General features: G+C 39.2%; 2 protein-coding genes across 4 annotated transcripts in view; both read right to left on the bottom strand.

Moving 5' to 3' along the window:
* Positions 1–18643, bottom strand: part of POC1B (POC1 centriolar protein B) — a 93434-nt gene that overhangs the window by 72619 nt on the left and 2172 nt on the right. For all 3 annotated transcript variants that reach the window (XM_008577541.1, XM_008577542.1, XM_008577543.1), the window contains exon 3: positions 1124–1295. In XM_008577541.1, the coding sequence (XP_008575763.1) occupies positions 1124–1295 (172 nt within the window). The remainder of the gene's footprint in view (positions 1–1123; positions 1296–18643) is intronic.
* GALNT4 (polypeptide N-acetylgalactosaminyltransferase 4) lies at positions 14942–18557 on the bottom strand. The gene has a single exon (XM_008577540.1). It carries the CDS (start codon positions 18555–18557, stop codon positions 16821–16823), a length of 1737 nt encoding a protein of 578 aa, XP_008575762.1. The 3' UTR covers positions 14942–16820.

Genomic DNA, 18643 nt, shown 5'->3' with positions numbered 1-18643 from the left:
TTTCAGAACACACTTCTCTTCTTGGACCCAAAACCAGTCTCTTTCTCCTTATAATTCTTTTCTACATTGCCATCTACATTATCATTATAATATTTCACTTCTCTTCAACTGTATTTACTACCATCAGAATAATATTCAGATTTCTCAGCATGGAGCTTCCTATGTATGGTTGCAGAAAAAAGTACCCATTGGCAGTGGATGCCCCGTAAGTTTTCTTTCATTTGGGAGTGCCCAGGACTGCTCAGTCACATGCTGCAAATCAAATCATGACACAATAGAGTCAAAGAAAATGCTCAAATTCTTATCCTCTGAAGTATTTATGGGGGGAAATGGTATTGTGTATGGGATTTGTTCTAAAAATACTCTGGGGGGAAGGTAGGGAGGATAGGGAGGGGGAAAACAAGATTGGCAGAGTACTGATAACTGTTAAAGCAGGTTGATGGATATACGGGGGTTGGGGGAGTCATGCTATTCATTCTACTTCCATGTATGTTTGAAAACTTACATACTTAAAAAATTAAAAACATTTTAAAAAAATCATGGCTCAATAATTTTTTAAAATAGATGGACTATCAACTAGGGTTTGAAAAGTCTCTTATGGAGAGATTTGTTATAACTTCTGCGAGAAATTTTCTTTAACAAGAAAATCCTGGAGTCCAATAATGAGTGATATGAACCAAAGAATGGTTCTGGCACAAGATTTTTCAATAGGGATCCAAGGGCCCCAAAAAGATGCATAAATGGGCATTAGGAGGTTAATAAATGGTAAACTTTCGGTTATACATGCGGATGTGTATCTTTCTGAGGAAACAATCTAAAACTTATATAAGATTTACAAAGAGACTGATAACCCCCCCAACTTAAGATATATTAAGCATATATGCATGATTAGAAACAGTTTTCAAAAACAGGACATAATTATGAGTTAAAAATGAAGAAAAATTTATATGAAACAGTTTGACTTTACAACAGAGCAGTACAACTTATACTCAGGCTAAGTATAGTTACGTAGGTAATCGGGGGGTATAGGCATTCCCCAGAGTGCATTAGAAGCAGCCAGGTTCCAGGTTTCTTTCACATTTCCAAATTCAAAGCATATCAGGTATTTCTTTGATTCTCTTACTTATCAGGAATCCAGAGTCTAACGGTTCTGTCCCGTGAGGCAGATGCCAGTAAGTTTCCATGTGGAGAAAACTGCACGCTGGTTACAACATCCTTGTGACCCACATATCTGTAAGCTCTAGCTTGTGGCTTGAAATTCCATAGCATGAGAAAGGTATCCCAAGAAGCAGTAGCTATCAAGAAACAGAAGAACAAAACCACTCTTTGTTAAAATGCAAACATAGGCATTTGTGGCTTTTCTGTAAAATGTTAATGTAAAATGTCTCATTAAAGTGGATAGCATGTCTAATAATAGGCATCCAGATGATAGAGAGGCTGCAGGCTGTAAGGCTGACCAGGTAATAGCAAAAATATTTTTAAAGATACTCAAAACTACATCACTAGTATACAAACTTGACTGTGTCCTTTATAACCACACAGCAGGATTACTGGCCCCTGTATTTGATTAGAGTTCAATAACTATTGACTAGAAGAAGTCAGCACAGTGTAACAGAGTGCTGTGATTTGAATGTCTCCCCAAGCTCATATTGGAACTTAACCCATAACATGGTGGTCAAAGGTGGGGCCTTTAAGAGGTGATTGACTGAATTGCAAGGATTGTGCCCTCGTGAATGGATTGATCCATTCATGGACCAGTGGGTCGACAGTTTAAAGGGTGGTCATGGAGTGGTTGGGATAGCCTCATAAGGAAGGTAAGAGAAAAGATTAGCTCTTTCTAGCTCTTGCCATCCTCACCATGTGATATCCTGCATCACTATGAGACTCTGTACAGAGCCCCATCAAGAAGGCCCTCACTAGATGTGTTCTCTGGACCTTGGACTTCCCAGCCTCTAAAACTGTAAGAAATAAATTTCATTTCTTTATAAGTTACCCAGTTTAAGGTATTCCATAAGCAACAGAAATCTGACTAATACACAGAGAATATACGGTCTAAAAGTCAGTCCTGTCTAGCTCTCTGGGTTATTGAGAAAGTTACTTAACCTGTGTGTCTGGAGGACTGAATGTCTTTCCTGATAGGGCTGGATGAGATGATTTTTTAAACTGTTTATATGGAAATAATTTCACACTTAAAGAAGAGTTATAAGAATAGTACAAATAACATGAATATGCCCTTTACCCAAATCAACGTGTTAATATTTTGCCCCATTTGGTTTATAATTTGTTCTGTGCTCCTCTCTCTCTGTACAGGAACACACATATGCACGTACACACAGACACACACAAATTTTTTTTCCTGAACCATTTGGGAGTGAGTTATATAAATCATGGCATCTTTATTCCTAAATACTTCAGTGTGTTTTTCTTTCTTACATACCCATAGCATGGTTACCCACTTCAGGAAATTTATCATAGTACAATACTTTAAATTACCAACAGTATTCTAATTTTGACTATTGATCTTGTAATGGTTTTACAGCTGGATAAGATTACCTTAAAAGTCTCTTTCTGTTCTGCAATTTTATGACATTTGATGTTAATTAAAGAATCATATGTGTCAGACATTAGCTTAAGGCTTTAAGAGAAGGAAAACAAATGCAATCAATGGTAGAAATAAATGCCCTGACAAAGAATGAACATATAAACAAATAAAAGATAGGTAGCTTACCTAAAAACACAAATTTTATTATATGCATATACCCCCAGGATATTCCCAATAATAGGAACCAGGTCAACAAGAATCACTAAGTCTAGATTGTAGACTTATGAAATGCTTAGAAAAAATGCAACTTTATACACTTGGAATACGATTAGTATCACTGTACAGGAGAAATAGTACCTGATTATACAAAGTCAGTGACACTTTCTAAGTTATTTAGCCAATGTATAAAATTCATTTGTATTTTGCCTATGCATTATTTTTATGCAAAACAATTAAAATGAGTTTATAAGTTTTAAGCCACAATGCTGCATACTGCACCTATTAAAAAGAAGTACAGGGCCGGCCGGTGGCGCACTGCTACAGTGCGCTGCTTGGGAGCGCGGCGGCACTCCCACCGAGGGTTCGGATCCCACATACAGACCAGTTCCCGCTCACTGGCTGAGCGAGGTGCAGGCGCAACACCGAGGGTTGCGATCCCGTTGCCGGTCCCGGTCCGGTACGGGCATGACACTGAGGGTTGCGATCTGTTGCCGGACACGAAAAAAGACAAAAAGGAAAAAAAAAAAAAAGTACAAAAAGTTGATCACCAAACCTCATCCAGATTATTAAATATTTATATTAGGGTCTGAATTATCTGGGCTAATGCAGACAAAACAGGGAAAACAATGAATTATCATATGCATTATACTTAGGACCCTATTTGAGTTCAATGCATTATGTTGAAAACAAGATATACAAAAGCAAATAAGACACACTCCTTCCGTCTAAGAATTACACTATAGTAGGGGAGACATCATTAATAGTCTCCTATGGATACAGAGGACTTTGTATATTATTTACTCATTAATCTTAGATCAGGTGATTAGGTGGTCCCTTCTTAGGAAAGGACATCTGAGCAAAGAGTTGAGTGAAATGAGGAGTGATCCAGGCCAAGATGTGGAGAAAGAGCACTCCAGGTGGAAGGAACCCCATGTGCAAAAGCCTGAGACAATAACACACTTGGAAGACAGAGGAGTGACAAGGAGGACAGTGTGTCCACAGTAGAGAGGAGAGGTGAAGAAAGAAAATGGCAGGAGGGAAGCCACAAAGGAGGCAGATGACAGATAAGAAGGCATGGTGAGATGTGTGCAGTTTATTCTAAGTGCAATGGGAAACCACTGTAGGATTTTGAGCAGGGGCAATCTCATGATCTGGTTTAAGAAAACTGTCACTTTGACAGGGAGGAAGGGATGGCCTTTTCAAAAATTATGTTGGGTCAACTGAAAATTCCTAAGGAAAAAAATAAATCTGGACTCCTATACTTTATACTGTTTTTTTTCCTGAACCATTTGGGAGTGAGTTATATAAATCATGGCATCTTTATTCCTAAATACTTCAGTGTGTTTTTCTTTCTTACATACCCATAGCATGGTTACCCACTTCAGGAAATTTATCATAGTACAATACTTTAAATTACCAACAGTATTCTAATTTTGACTATTGATCTTGTAATGGTTTTACAGCTGGATAAGATTACCTTAAAAGTCTCTTTCTGTTCTGTCCCACAGACATGTACAATCAATTATGTTTCAATAGAAAAAGAAAAAAGACAGGACAATGCCCAATAGGAAAATAGGGAAAGGGCTTAAACAGGCACTTTATAAAAGAGGATATCCATATGGCCAATAAACATAAAGGTGCTCAATTCCATTAGTTATCAGGAAAATGCAAATTAAAAGCACAATGAGATATTACTACGTACTCACCAGAATGGCTACCGTGAAAAAGTAAATAACACCAAATCTTGGTGAGGATGTGGAAAAACTGGAACTCTCACGGAATGCTGGTGGTTGTAGCCACTTTGGAAATCTGTTTTGAAATATCTATTGAAGCTGAAAATACACTTACCATTTGACTCAACAATTCTACTCCTATATATTTACCCAACAGAAATTCTTATGTATGTTCAGCAAAAGACATCAATGATAACGTTTGTGGCAGTACTATTCAAAATAGACCAAACTAGAAACCCAACTACCCATCAAAGTGAAAGAGATATATCAGTTGTGATACATTCATGCTATATACCTACTGTGTAATTAAATTCATGTATATGAAGTTTAAGAAGCAGCAAAACTAATCTATGTTGTTAGAAGTAAGCAGAGATATTATTTGCATGGCAGAAGGGAGGATAGTGACTGGCAGCAAGCACAGGGGGACTTTTGGAGGTACTGGTAATGTTATGTTTTTTGCTCTGGGTGTTCATTAAATAGGAATGTTACATTGTAAAAATTCATTAAGTTGTAAAATTATGATTTGTGCAATTTTTGGTACATATCTATACTTCAATAAAAAATTTAGAAAACAAAAAACATCACTCTAGCTGTTATGTGGTGAATATACCAGGGGCAAGGAGACAGAACTGAAGAAGGATATCAATTAGGAGATATTGCAATCATCCAGTCAGGAGAATTTAGTAATCTGGACTAGGAGATATTGCAATCATCCAGTCAGGAGAATTTAGTGATCTGGACTAGGCCGGAGGTGGAGGAAGTCAGAGAAATAGTCAAAATCAAGATATGTAATAAGGGAAGAGCCTATGAGGCTTGCTAATGGAGTAGATGTGAGGGAGAGAAAAAGAGAAGCAAAGGTGCCAGGTTTTTGGCCTGGGCACCCAGGTGAATCTTAGTGCCATTTAATGAGATGGGAAAGATCAGAAGAGAAGGCGGTTCGGAGTGATATAGGGTGGAAATCAAGAGTTCTGTTTTGCACACAGTAAATTTGAGATGTCACTTAGACATACAAGTAAAATGTCAAGTAGGGAGATGGATATACCCACTTGGAGCCCAGGGAGAGGTTATGACTGTACAGTATGGTTGTTAAAAGAGCAAGCTATAGAATTAGACTCCTTGGGTTCAAATACAGACTGTCACATACTGCTATGTGCCCTTGGACAAGTTACTCAACCTCTCCGTGCCTGGGACATTTCACCTACAAAATGAGGTGTCGAAAGTATGAAGTGATATTTGTACTCCATGGCTATCACATAGATAACACTCAGATATAGCTATTATTGTTGAAGGTTTTTTTGTTGTTGTTGCTGTTAGCAGTAGACTAGAGAAAGTATTAGAGATTGTAAACTGGACGGAGTCACTTAGGAAGGGAGTACAGAAATAGAAGAGGGGGAAGGCATTTAACCTTCAAATAAGGAAAAACAAAAGAAGGAGCCATAAATGAAGTAGGAGGGGGCAAGGAAACCGCAGTGTCCAGGAAAACAAGAAGTATTCCAAGAGGGTGACAAGCTGTGTCGAATGCTTTGAACAGACTGCGTAAGATCAGGCCTGATCAGGACGCACTACATAATTTCCAGGGCCCAGTGCAAAAATGTAGATGTGGGGCCCTCACAGAAAAATTATTAAGAATTTCAAGACAGTGACAGCAGAGCATTCACTAAGTGTGGGGCACTTTGCATCTGTACAGGTAGTATGCTCACAATGCTCGCCCTGGGCCTGAGGATCAAATGTTGGTTTTGCAATAAAAATTGTTTCAGTGATGTGTGATGTGGTGGGATCAAAGCCAGAATGGCATGGGTTAAGGAGAAAACGGGAAGGAGGCAGTGGAAAGAGTTAATGTATAAAACTCATTCATTAACTCATTTAAGGTTTACAGGGTCCCTAGTACTTCATATAAGGGCCAGAAAGAAACAGTATTACAGGATTATGGTGCAGCAACAATTAATTGGGGGTGGGAGAGGGGGGTAAGAATGTGAAGCTTAATCAAGAAGGTGACACAGGGTTGGAGCCTTCACGAATTTTGTCATTAGAAGAGAAAAAGAGCATCCTAACCAGAGTAGACTTCTCAGGTTTTTCTCCACATTCTCCCCCAGAATATCTAGAACTGTGAATTGTACACAGTGGGGGCTCAAAAAATTATACATTTAGAGTTAATGGCTACATACTCACATTAAGGCAACACTTGCTATATATCAGCATGAAGCCTGCTAAAGCGAAGTAACTGAGAAAGCAGGATGAACAAATGGTTTAAAGGACAGGGACAGCCTAACTTAAGGTGATGTGCCATTTCAGAAGCCTACTAATTATGAAACTCCAGAAGCAGAGATGTCTCAATCACAGCAGAGTAGTTCAGGGTACACTCTTTATTTTCTTCTAAATTTCAGGGAACCAAAAAAAAGACTAATAATATATAAAAAAAAATACATGAATGAATTCTTATTGAAAACTATGAAAACCAACACTGAATTTTCCTCCATACTTCCTTAACCTTCTTTCTTAAAGGATTCTCCCACCAAACCCTAATACCATGATAATAAAAGGTATTTGATTACTGATGTCAACGTTGTACTGTGTCAACTTGGAATTGGTTTCCATACATTTCCATTGAACCACACCCTATATAAACATTACCACATAATTTAAAATGTCAAAGCTTGTACTATTCATCATCTGACTGGCTTATTTTGAGATAAAATGTCAAAAGGAGGAAGTTAAAAGTTTAACTAGCAAATCTAATTTTAAAAAAACTTACTTAAACTTGTATTTGACAAGAATAATCTACTGTTTCAAGAAATGCTTGTTAGGACATGAAAAAGAACAAAGCTCACTCATAGGCCAGTGCTTTGTCTCTGGAGTTAACAATGAAAAGCACACTAATGGAAAGCATGTTTGCTCTCCCTAATGTCCAAAAGGCCAAGAGCTTTTGAGTACATTAAGTAGCGATAACTTTCTTTAGTCAACCCAAGCTCTCTCACTTCTTGACTTAACCAAATTACTTAAGAGTTTTGATCTGTCAGGAATACTATTTTCTGAAAAGAAATGGTACTGCCTGCAGTTTGGGTGTCTCATTAAATTATCCTATTTATCTTTTCAGTTGGTAATACAGGTACCTGAAACAGAATTCCAATATTATTACAAAGGGTATTTAATAAAATCTCTTGCCAGTTCTTGGTCACCTGGTTCCCTTTCCTAGAGGCAACCAACATTACCATTTTCTTGGAAATTCTCCTATGTGCTTATACAAATATGTGTGCCTATTTTCATGTGCTTTTTATACAAATGATAGTATACTATACCTGCTACTTTGCATTTGCCTATCTCTCCTCCCCTTCCTCAGGCCACTTAGTATAATAGATATTGGAGATCACATTTTATGAATACATAGAGTTGCCTTATTCTCCCCTCCCCCAATTTTTGGGCAATTTTTATTTTGATAATTTCAAGCCTAAAGGAAAATCACAAGGCAATATAAGAAACTCCCATACATTCTCTACCCTAGACTTTGCCATTGTTTAAAATTTGTCCATTTGCTTTATCATTTTCTCTCTACATACATACCTTCATTATGCATATTTTCTTAAACATTTGAAACAAAGCTAGAAACATAATGTCTCCTTACTATTAAATAATTCAGTGTGTATTTCCTAAGGATATTCACTTACATAAACCACAGTACAATTAACAAAGTCAGGAAATTAAATGCTAGTTAACATATATTATTTTATCTGCAGTTCAAAGATTTTGCCAATTATAGCTATTTTCCCCAGTCCATGATATAAGCCAGCATATGCATTGCATTAATTGCCATGTATCTGTAGTCTCCTAAAAACTAGGAAGAGTTCCTATGTTGTTCTTCGCCTTTATTGACCTTGATATTCTCAAAGACTGCAAGCCTGTTATCTTGGTGGCACATTCCTTAATTTTTTTCTGATGTTTCCTCACAATTAGATTCAGGATATACATTTTTGACAGAAATATCACAGAAGGTATGTTGTGCCCTTATCAGTGCATCACATTAGGGTACACATATTTTGTCCTAATGTTTGTCCTAATATTCATTATATTAACTTTGACCGCTTAGTTTAGGTGATCTCTGCCATGTGAAGTTAGTATTTTTCCCCTCTCTAATTAATAAGTAATTTGTGGGGAGATACTTCAAGACTATATAAACATCCTCTTTTTCATCAAACTGTTACACACTAATTTTAGCATCCTTTGATAATTTTCCAACCTAACATTCTTTCTATAACTTACTACTTAATGTTTAATTAGTTATTTAATTAGTGAACTAATATTTGTTAATGTATTTATTATTGTAAGAAGAATCATCCCTTTTCCTCCATTTATCTATTTATTCGTTCACTTATTTATATCAGTGTGGACACGTAGATTATTCTATTCAGTGTGTTAAAATTGATAAGTATTATTATTTTGACTCAAATTGTTCCAGATTTGACTAGTGTGAACTCCTTAAAGCTGACTTCTGTGTGCTTCTGATGTGTGTCCATTATTCTTCGAGCACTTCCTTACTTTCTAGAAACATAGTACAAAATTAGCGCCAAGATCTTGGTTTCTAAATACCATTCTCCACTAAAAGGAATCAGAGCTTCTTGGAAAAAACGTATATCTAAGATGTTCTTCTCTTGCCCTCGCCCTGGAATTAGGTTTTCCCCCCAAGAAGCTCTGATTCCTTTTGGTGGAGAACAGTATTTTAGAAATCAAGATCTCAGCACTATGTTTGCTCATTTCTACCGGTATGTCAATGAACACAGCTAAGAAATAAGATATAAACAGAAATCTCAGCAGGCAGAACTTAAGAAATTAGTTATAAATAGAAAGTTACATCTATGTATATGTAGACATGTAGATAGATGTAGATATTAAAACCATGAGTTCTAATCTAACACCACAGAGTATACTCTGGCCCTTCCACTTTCCATATTTGTAACTCTCTCCTCCCATAGCAAGATACTTGGCTCCCATTATGCTCAATATATTTTTGCTCAAGCCTAGAATATACAAACAGTAGTTTCTAAATCACTAACCCACACCACTGCAAAAAACAATCCCACTAACTAGGGTTTTCAGATTCAGTTTTGTTCTGAGAAGCAATTAATTTATCAGTGTCTCCTTTTCGGTCTTGTCATGCTTGGTTTTATTCTTTCAGAGAAGAGGATGTGGACATAAGAGAGATCATCTGTAGATGTTCCTCTGGCCCAGTGGTAGCTGTTGGGAAGGAGAGAAGGCATGGGTATCAGGGTCAGCCAAGGGGCTATCCAGAGCATTATGGGAGTGAGAGTTTGCGCAATGATTAGGTTTAAACTTCTAGTCATGACTGGAGGAAACAGAACGGGAAGCATGGTGAATTTTTTCTCAATAGCCTCTTGGAAAGTGTGGGCTCTTGAGTTTCGCAGGATGGGTTCGGAGATGATGAGGGGAGAGGATGAGAGAAAACGATAGACTGTGAAATGTTGTCAGACCCTTTTATGGATAAAGAAACTGAAAGTTCAATAACTTTCCCATAACTACATTGCTAATAAGCCACAGAGCCTGGTTGAGCCTGGTTTGGAGTGTGATTCCAGAGCCATACTCTTTTCTGTTGGGTTGTCAATCTCTCTCCAAGAGGGCCATTCTTAAGTTTAAACAAACAAAATATATGAGGCAAATGTTTTCAGGCATTGAACTACAGATATTATAAAACTGTGATCCTGCCGGCCCCATGGCTCACTCGGGAGAGTGCGGCGCTGGGAGCACAGCGGTGCTGCCGCGCGTTCGGATCCTACATAAAACTGTGATCCTTGCAAGAAGGGGAACACACAAGGTGAGCCCCACAATCGCCTTGGCTTTCTTCCTGAGAAGAAATTTTTCCTACTACACAGCAAGCAGAGAGATAGAGTTGAAGCAGAGTGAGCTGAGGAGCCATCAGAGTTTTGGGCTGTGACTGCTAGGGACAAAATTTGTGTGGCAGGACTCCCGAGAAGAAGTGATTGAGCGGAATAGGTGGTCCCAGGAGTTGGGTTGAGGTCTTCGTAGTTCCTTGGCCAAGGGTGGAGCAGCACGTGTGACCTAGCAGGGATCACTTACAGCTGGACTGAGTGTCGCTAGATCTCTCACTCTGACAAAGCAGGGAAATCTCTCTGAGCACTCCAGGCATTGAGCTAAGACACCAGAAAGTCCGTGCTTTAGGAATCAGGACCACACCTAAAATAAAGGGCATACCTTAGGAATAAGTTCAAAACTGAAGTAGACTCACCGTAACAAAGAATAAAACCAAGCATGACAAGACCAAAAAGGAGACACTGATAATTTAATTGCTTCCCAGAACAAAACTAAATCTGAAAACTCTACTTAGTGGGATTGTTTTTTGCAGTGGTGTGGGTTAGTGATTTAGAAACTACTGTTTGTATATTCTGGGCTTGAGCAAAAATATACTGGGCATAACGGGAGCCAAGTATCTTGCCATGGGAGAAGAGAGTTACAAATATGGAAAGTGGAAGGGCCAGAGTATACTCTGTGGTGTTAGATTAGAACTCATAGTTTTAATATCTACATCTATCTATATATCTCCTCCTTACTACTTAAACCTGCTTGGGGACACCAAGTTCCCTGAAACTCTTTCAAGTGGCAATCATTTGCTCTTTCACACTTCACCTACTTCAGGTCATAGTCTCTCTCTCCATTCCAGCTCCTAGCATTATCGGTTTATTTAACAGAATCTGACCCGTACGACAGGTAGAGAATAGTACGGGAAGGGCGAATAGTGCAGGAAGGGCGGTTGTCCTAAGTAACAAAATAGAGAAAATCTCTAAATGGGGAGCTTAAATTCAAGCGGAGAAGCAGACAAATATATCACACATGAGCAGGCAAATATATCATTTTAAATTGTGCTAAGAGACATGAAAGATAAAGCAGGAAGTCATGAGAATTTTGTGTGGGAGTGGGATACTTAACTTAGATAGAGTGATAAGTGGCATTTTAAGTGGAGGAGTGAAGGACCAGGAGCCAGACAAGTGAAGAATGAGGTGGTGAAGAACATTTCAGAATGGGGGGAAAGGGCCCACCCCGTGGCACACTCGGGACAGTGCGGCGCTGGGAGCGCAGCGACGCTCCCGCCGCGGGTTCAGATCCTATATAGGAGTGGCCGGTTCACTCACTGGCTGAACGCGGTGCAGGTGACACCATACCAAGTGTTGCGATCCCCCTACCGGTCACGAAAAAGACAAAAAAAAAAAAAAAAAAAAAAGAATGGGGGGAAAACAGAGCTGCTTCAAAGACATTTTCTTCCATGCCTCCTCAGCAAACCATTCTATGGTCACACTCTGGGTCTTGCCATCTGCAGAACCTGAACACTTCCCAAATCACTAATTGAAACCCACCATGGAAACGTTTTTTCCTTATTGCTCACTTGCTCAGCAGCTTCCACCTCATCCAGAACTCCAATCCACTGACCTCTGTTCTCCACCGAGACTCTCTCCTCAGTCTTCATCTCTCCCCTCCCTTACACATACATTCAATCCCTTGGCTCTCCCTCCTTCCTTCAAATTCCCCTGGCAAAATCCCAATCACTCTGTCTTTTCTGAGACTACATCTGTGCCAGTGAGAATTGCTGGACACCCCTCCAGAAACACTAGAAATTCATGATCACTAATTTCACATGGGCCTTCTACACAGCAAAGTAGTGCATAATTCTCTATTAGTGCCCTCCCCCACTCTCTCTAATTACTACTTAACATCTGCTCCCTCCAACATTTCTATTCCACTCCAGATCCTGGCTTTCATGATACCCCACTGTAACAGCTTGCCCTCCTATCTTTCTGACTATTCCTTCTCAGATTCTTTTGTTATCTTCTTGTCTGATTTAAAAGGTTGGAGATCTTCAGGACTCAGACACAGGCCATTTGCTCTCATTGTTCTATATTCTTCCCAGGTGATTTCAACCATTCTCATGACTTTAAATACCATCAATATGCTAATAACTCCCAAATTTCTCTCTTACCCAGACCACCACTCTAGTTTGAAGATCACCATTCTAGTTTGAACCACCATTATCTCCTGCTAGTATTACTACAGTAGCTCCTAAATGTTTCCATGCATAGTACAATCTCCACATAGTAGCCAGAGTGATCTTTTTAAGATATAAATCAGATCATGTCATTCCCTTACTTAAAACCCTTGAACAATTTCCACAAATCTCAGAACAAAATTCTAAAAACTTAATTTCCTGTGGCTGCCATAACAAATTAACACAAACTTGGAGGCATAAAACAATGGAAGTTTATTCTCTCACAGTTCTGGAAGCAGAAGTCCAAGATCAAGGTGTTGGCAGGGCCACACTCCCTCCAAAGGCTCTGTAGGAGATCCCATTTCTTCCCTCTTCCAGCTTCTGGTGCCTCTAGGCAGCTCCTTGGCTTGTGGCTGCATCACTCCAATCTCTGCCTCTGGCTTCACATGGCTTCCTCTTATAAGGACACTCATCAATGGATTTAGGGGCCCACACAGTTAATTCAGGGTGATCTCATCTACAGATCCTTAATTACACCTACAAAGACCTTTTTTCCAAATAAGTCATATTACAGGTTCCAGGGATTAGGACATGCGTGCATCTTTTGCAGGGCCACCACTTAACCCATGGTACCTTCCAAGGCTCTGCCCAACCTGCCTCTGCCTCCCCCTACAACTTCATCTTTCCCTACCTTCCTTAGTCTACCAGGCTCTACCCATTATGGCATTCTTTTACTTCCTTGATTTAGGACATGCTCTTTCCGACCCTAGGTCTTTGCCTATGTTATTCTCTAATCTTTACCTAGCTAATATTTTTTTAAATGGTTATTCTTTACCTAGCTAACTCCTCCTTCAGGGCTTCAGTTAAATCTGACTTCAGCAGAGAAATATTCCTTGACCCCGTAAATTTAAGTATGTCTCACTGTTATAATTCCTCAAACATCCTGTTCCTTTCCTTCACAATATTTGACTATTTTCTTTTGTATCATCAAGTTGTACTTACACATGGATTTGTATGTTTGCTTGGTAATATTTGTCTCCACCACCAGACTGTGAACTCTTTATACCATCTTATGAAGCACATCTGTTTTGCTCCCATCTGTACTCAGAGGATAGGACAGCGTCTGGCACACAGTGGCATTAAATAAAGGAGTACTAATAAAGGAGTATTTCCCCTTCCTCTTTTGAACGGGATTTGACAAGTGCAAATAAATGGGTTAGAATGGTAACCAGACAGCCAAGGACACCACTGGCCTGCAGAAGATATCTCTCCCAGCCCAGCCTAGGACAGTGATAAAAGCCTGGCACAACAAATTATTCGGAGTTATAGAGGTCCTTCCAATGATTAGACTATCATTTTTAAAAAAATGGATGCCAAAAATCCCTATTAGAAAGTCAATGTATTCACAGAACTGGACACTAAATGACATAGTGAACATTTAAAGCTGAATCTCCTTGCCCACCAAATATTTTGCTAAAACTGTTATTAAGCACGTAAATTAACCTAAAAGGTCAACTCTTTTTTTTTTTTGTCTTTTTTCGTGTCCGGCAATGGATCGCAACCCTCAGTGTCGTGCCCGCACCGGACCGGGACCGGCAACGGGATTGCAACCCTCGGCGTCGCGCCGGCACCTCACTCAGCCAGTGAGCGGGAACTGGTCTGTATGTGGGATCCGAACCCTCGGCGGGAGCGCCGCCGCGCTCCCAAGCGGCGCACTGTAGCAGTGCGCCACCGGGCTGGCTCTAAAAGGTCAACTCTTAATTGCCTACAGCAAAAGACAGCTTTGGTACCAATAAATTAGAATTACAGAACCAAAATACATTTAGTATGTATCATTACAATGTGTTTTGGGAATTTAATTGGAACATGCCTGTATATGAAAAGTGTATATGTGAAAGTCTTGCTTTTCTGTTATGTACATATTGTGAAGAATAAACAGCCTAACTATTCTGAATTATTGATATAAATAAAGTTCCAGCCTAAAATGTCTTCCAAAAAGATTGCTGGGTCACACCCAGCAATTCAGGGCAAAGGTAAATAAATAATTTAAGTATTCTACTTCTAAAGGCCTCTTTTCCCTTTTGATAGGAGTATCAGTATACTAAAATAAAAATAATTCCAGTAAGTTCTTCCAGAATATTTTAATTTTAGTTCTCCCATATGATAGGGGGCTAACAAGAACAACAAAAAATAAATAAAAAGAGAAAAGTAAAAAATAGAAAAAGAATTTTTTAAAGCCGACTGTGCAAGGGGAGAGGGTGGGTTTAGGAGGATCTCTTTTGAAAAATTCAGGGCATTATTATAAATCCTTCTTAAATTAAACCCAGGGCCAAACACACTGCACATGGAATCTGGATGATTCTCTGATAAACATTAAGGTTGCTGGGTAACTTACAGAAACTATTAAGACATTTTCATTTTAAGAGGCAAAAGAGAAACAAAATATTTAAGATTACATAGCAATTTATTTTTTAAATGGTTATTCTAAATAATTTTATGAAGTTCAGATTTTGCAAAGTTCCTCCTCTCCCAGTCACAAGTAAATACTGAAAACAACTTTACTTATAAATAATGTGGATTAATTCTTCCTGGAATATGCATTTTTCATAAATCTACACCAAAGTGAACTAACGAGATTTAACTCTAAATTCAGCCTTTGATTTCAGGATATAACGTTGGTATAAGACCAGAAAAAATACTTTTTTAAAAAAAGTATGTTTACTTCTCAAATAATTTAGTTTGGAAAATATTTATATTTTTAGTCAAAAGATTACTTTTAGAGTCTAAAAGTTTTTAAAACAAAATTGGTTCAACAATTGTCAAAATAAATGATTACAAACAGTGACTAAACAACTTTCCACCCATAGACATAAACCACTTCAGGTGAGCTCAGCTCACTTAATTTTTAAACTATTTCTCTTTCTGCAGCTTCACAACTGGACTGAACATTGCTCAGCTGCTCAACAACATTTTCTATGTTAAAAATGAAGAGATTAAAAAAAAAAGTGCTACGATTGCACAGTGACTGAATCTGAGAAGGGTATAACGTACAATCAAAATTTCTGAGCTGGAAGGATCTTCAAGATCTAATCCAGCATCCACATTTTACAGATGAGGAAACTGAGGAGCAAACACATCAAGTGACTTGAGCAAAGTTACATTCCTTGGCTGAGCCATTCACTCATTCAGTCATTCATTCACCCACTTACTCAAAGCTGCCTAAGGGCCAAGATGGGTGCTCAGGGTGTTGAAAACCAGCTAGAAGGCAGCATTCACAATTGCCGAGGCAGTCTTTTTCTTCCTTCTATTCTTAAGATAAAGCCTTAAATTTCCTGATCAGCAAGAGCTCGTAGAAGAGTTCCACAGCCTTTGTAGAACCTGGCCCACTTTCAGTTTCACACATTTCAATAAACACAGTTGGGTTAAACTTCAGAGAGGCCTCAATTGTGTTTACTTTAAATGATTAAGCACTAACAAAGGGAGGCACAGTATTCCGAATGGGTCCCTTTCTAGTACATTCATAACTTAAGGAAGTGCAATGAGAAAATGCCCTACACACACAAACAAGTTCACAGAGAGGACAGCTTACAAAAACAGAGCAATGTGAGGTATCAATATATAAATCAGTTAAGTCCAATAGTTCAAGTTTACAAAGTGTGGAATGTAAATATCTCCCCATGTCACTAAGACATGGGTATAGTTTTTTGAGAAGTCTGTATGTCGAAAAGATCTCCAAACTCAAATTCAAACTAATGCCCTCTTCCAACGACACATATATCAAAACTAGGCCTCTCTCCCCAAGATCAACTTTCTTTGATTTCTATTCGAGTAAAGGAAAATTAGATTGAAAAATAAATAAAACCTAAAATTTAATGAGCTGGATAAAAAAGTTCAAATTCTATGTAATCAAAATAGCAATAGGTCACACTGCACATTTATGAGTTTTGTTTAAAAAAATAGGATGTGCAGTAAACTTACCCATCAACACAAATCATACCTCATTTTACTTGGACTTTCACATTCTTTAATATTAAGTCTGGCACTTAAATGTCTTGTATCTCAATTCAGTCAACTTCTTTAAGAAGAAGTAAGAGACCATATTGACAAAGCTTTTAAATAAAACAACCCATAAGGCACTTTGAAATATTAAACAGTAGTACTCTGTGCACCCAGTTTCAGTGTAATATACCAAAATGAACCACAGCTTCAGAGTGCTCTCACAGATGACTGTGGGTGACTTCTGATAAAATACAATCTTCTCTGAGGCTCTTTGACTTTTACTGAAGCTATTGTCAGCTTATGATGAAAGTGCTGTTGTACTCTACTATTTCTCAAACCTCCAGATTTGATTTTTATCTAGAGCATCACAAGTTTTCATTTGGACATTAGGTCGGCCCTCGGGTGTCCGATAAGCACTAAGACATAGTCCTGAGTGTGGATGAAAAATGGTTCCATCTTCTTTAAAATGCCAAATTATGTTTACTGGAACAGGGAGCCCATCTTTAGGACAATTTTGCATTCCTATATAATTTTTTTGCTCAGGAACCTCCGCACATAACTCTGTCACAGAATTAAACCTTATTTCTTTGTTTGAAGTATATTCAAAGAATTGATTGCCTCCTTGACCATGGCATCCAAACAGTGAAAGGTTAGCACCTGTGGGGTTGTTGTCAGGAGAATTATAATCTAAACATTCAGAAGAGATCCCCATACTGCGAATAGCCCCATGCCAGCCTGGCCTATCCTCTGGAACATGTAAATTGGAAAACACATTTTTCAAATACCAGTCGAAATTCTTGCATCTCAGCCGTTCTCGTAGTAATTTTCTTTCAGAAATATCACCGTACACTTCTTTCCTTGCTGGAGGGTTTCGATTGTAGAAATGCTCTTTGTACCCATCCATCCACACTTCTGCTGCCCGAGCAGTATTCTGTAGGAAATTGGGGCGAGCATACGGTGCCCGCATGGGGAATACATGGCCCACATGGGAACATGGGTGGATCTCCAATTTACCACCACACTGCCACACCCTAAAAGACAACTCGAGATTTTCACCTCCCCACACTTCCATTCCAGTATCATATGTTCCAAGGTACTGAAAATATTTCTTGCTGACAGCAAACAATCCTCCAGCCATGGTGGGTGATCTGATGGGGTCAATTCTCGATTCCCGCCTGTCTCTTTCATGTTTGGGGACAGAATGCCACTGGAATGTTAAACGCCAGTCAAATCCACCAATCATGGGCTCCCCCGTCTGCATATAGAATTCAAAAGTATTCCAATCAATGGTATCTATAACAGGACAAACAATTGCTGTTTCATCTCTGCTGATCCTTTCCAAAAGTGGTTCCAGCCAACCAGAATTACACTCACAGTGACAATCCAAGAAAGTGAGGACATCACCAGTGGCAAAAGTGGCCCCAATCAGGCGGGCCCTAACCAGCCCCTCACGCTTATTGGTTCTAATCAAGCGGACTCTATCAAGATTGCTGATATAAGTTTCAAGTTGTGTCTTCAAATAAACTCTGTCACTCAAGTCATCCACCAAGATGATCTCCTTCAAGAGGACTGCAGGAGAAGTTTCTAAAACACTGTGAATGGTGCGCAGTAAAGTCGACCATGCTTCATTATAGAAAGCAATGATAACAGAGGTGGTGGGAAGTCTCCTATAGTTGAATTTCTTGGACTTACACTCATACATTCTTTTATCCTCTATGTGGCGGTGCAGAGAAATCCTGTCACTAAGGTAAATATTGATGGCATATCTCTCAATGAGTTCTTCTTGCTGCTTCCGTTCACCCTCGTTGAGCTGGAGTTTGCTGGCTTTCCCCCACTCCCCAAGTGCATGGGAATCTGCAGGGGGCTTCTCATAAAGTGGTCGAGACAAATCCTCTGAATTTTTCTCCAGGTCTGAGAGCCGTCTTGAGACCCGCTCCCTGGTATGGCCGGCTCCTGGGGAGGCATGGAAAGTGGAGACCGAGAACTCCACAAGGACATAGGCCACTGCTAAAAGCGCCAGCAGGAGGCAGCTCTTTCCTACCCAGGTCTTCCTCACGACCATCCGAATCCTCATGGCTAGCGCGCGGACGCGGCCACCCAGCCACAACGCAGGGGAACACGCAGCTTGAGTTCCCGGCTCGGGGGGGG

Source organism: Galeopterus variegatus, unplaced genomic scaffold (assembly GCF_000696425.1).
Source record: "Galeopterus variegatus unplaced genomic scaffold, G_variegatus-3.0.2 Scaffold1531, whole genome shotgun sequence".
NCBI classification, from domain to species: Eukaryota; Metazoa; Chordata; class Mammalia; order Dermoptera; family Cynocephalidae; genus Galeopterus; species Galeopterus variegatus.
This window is presented reverse-complemented; position numbering and strand designations above follow the sequence as displayed.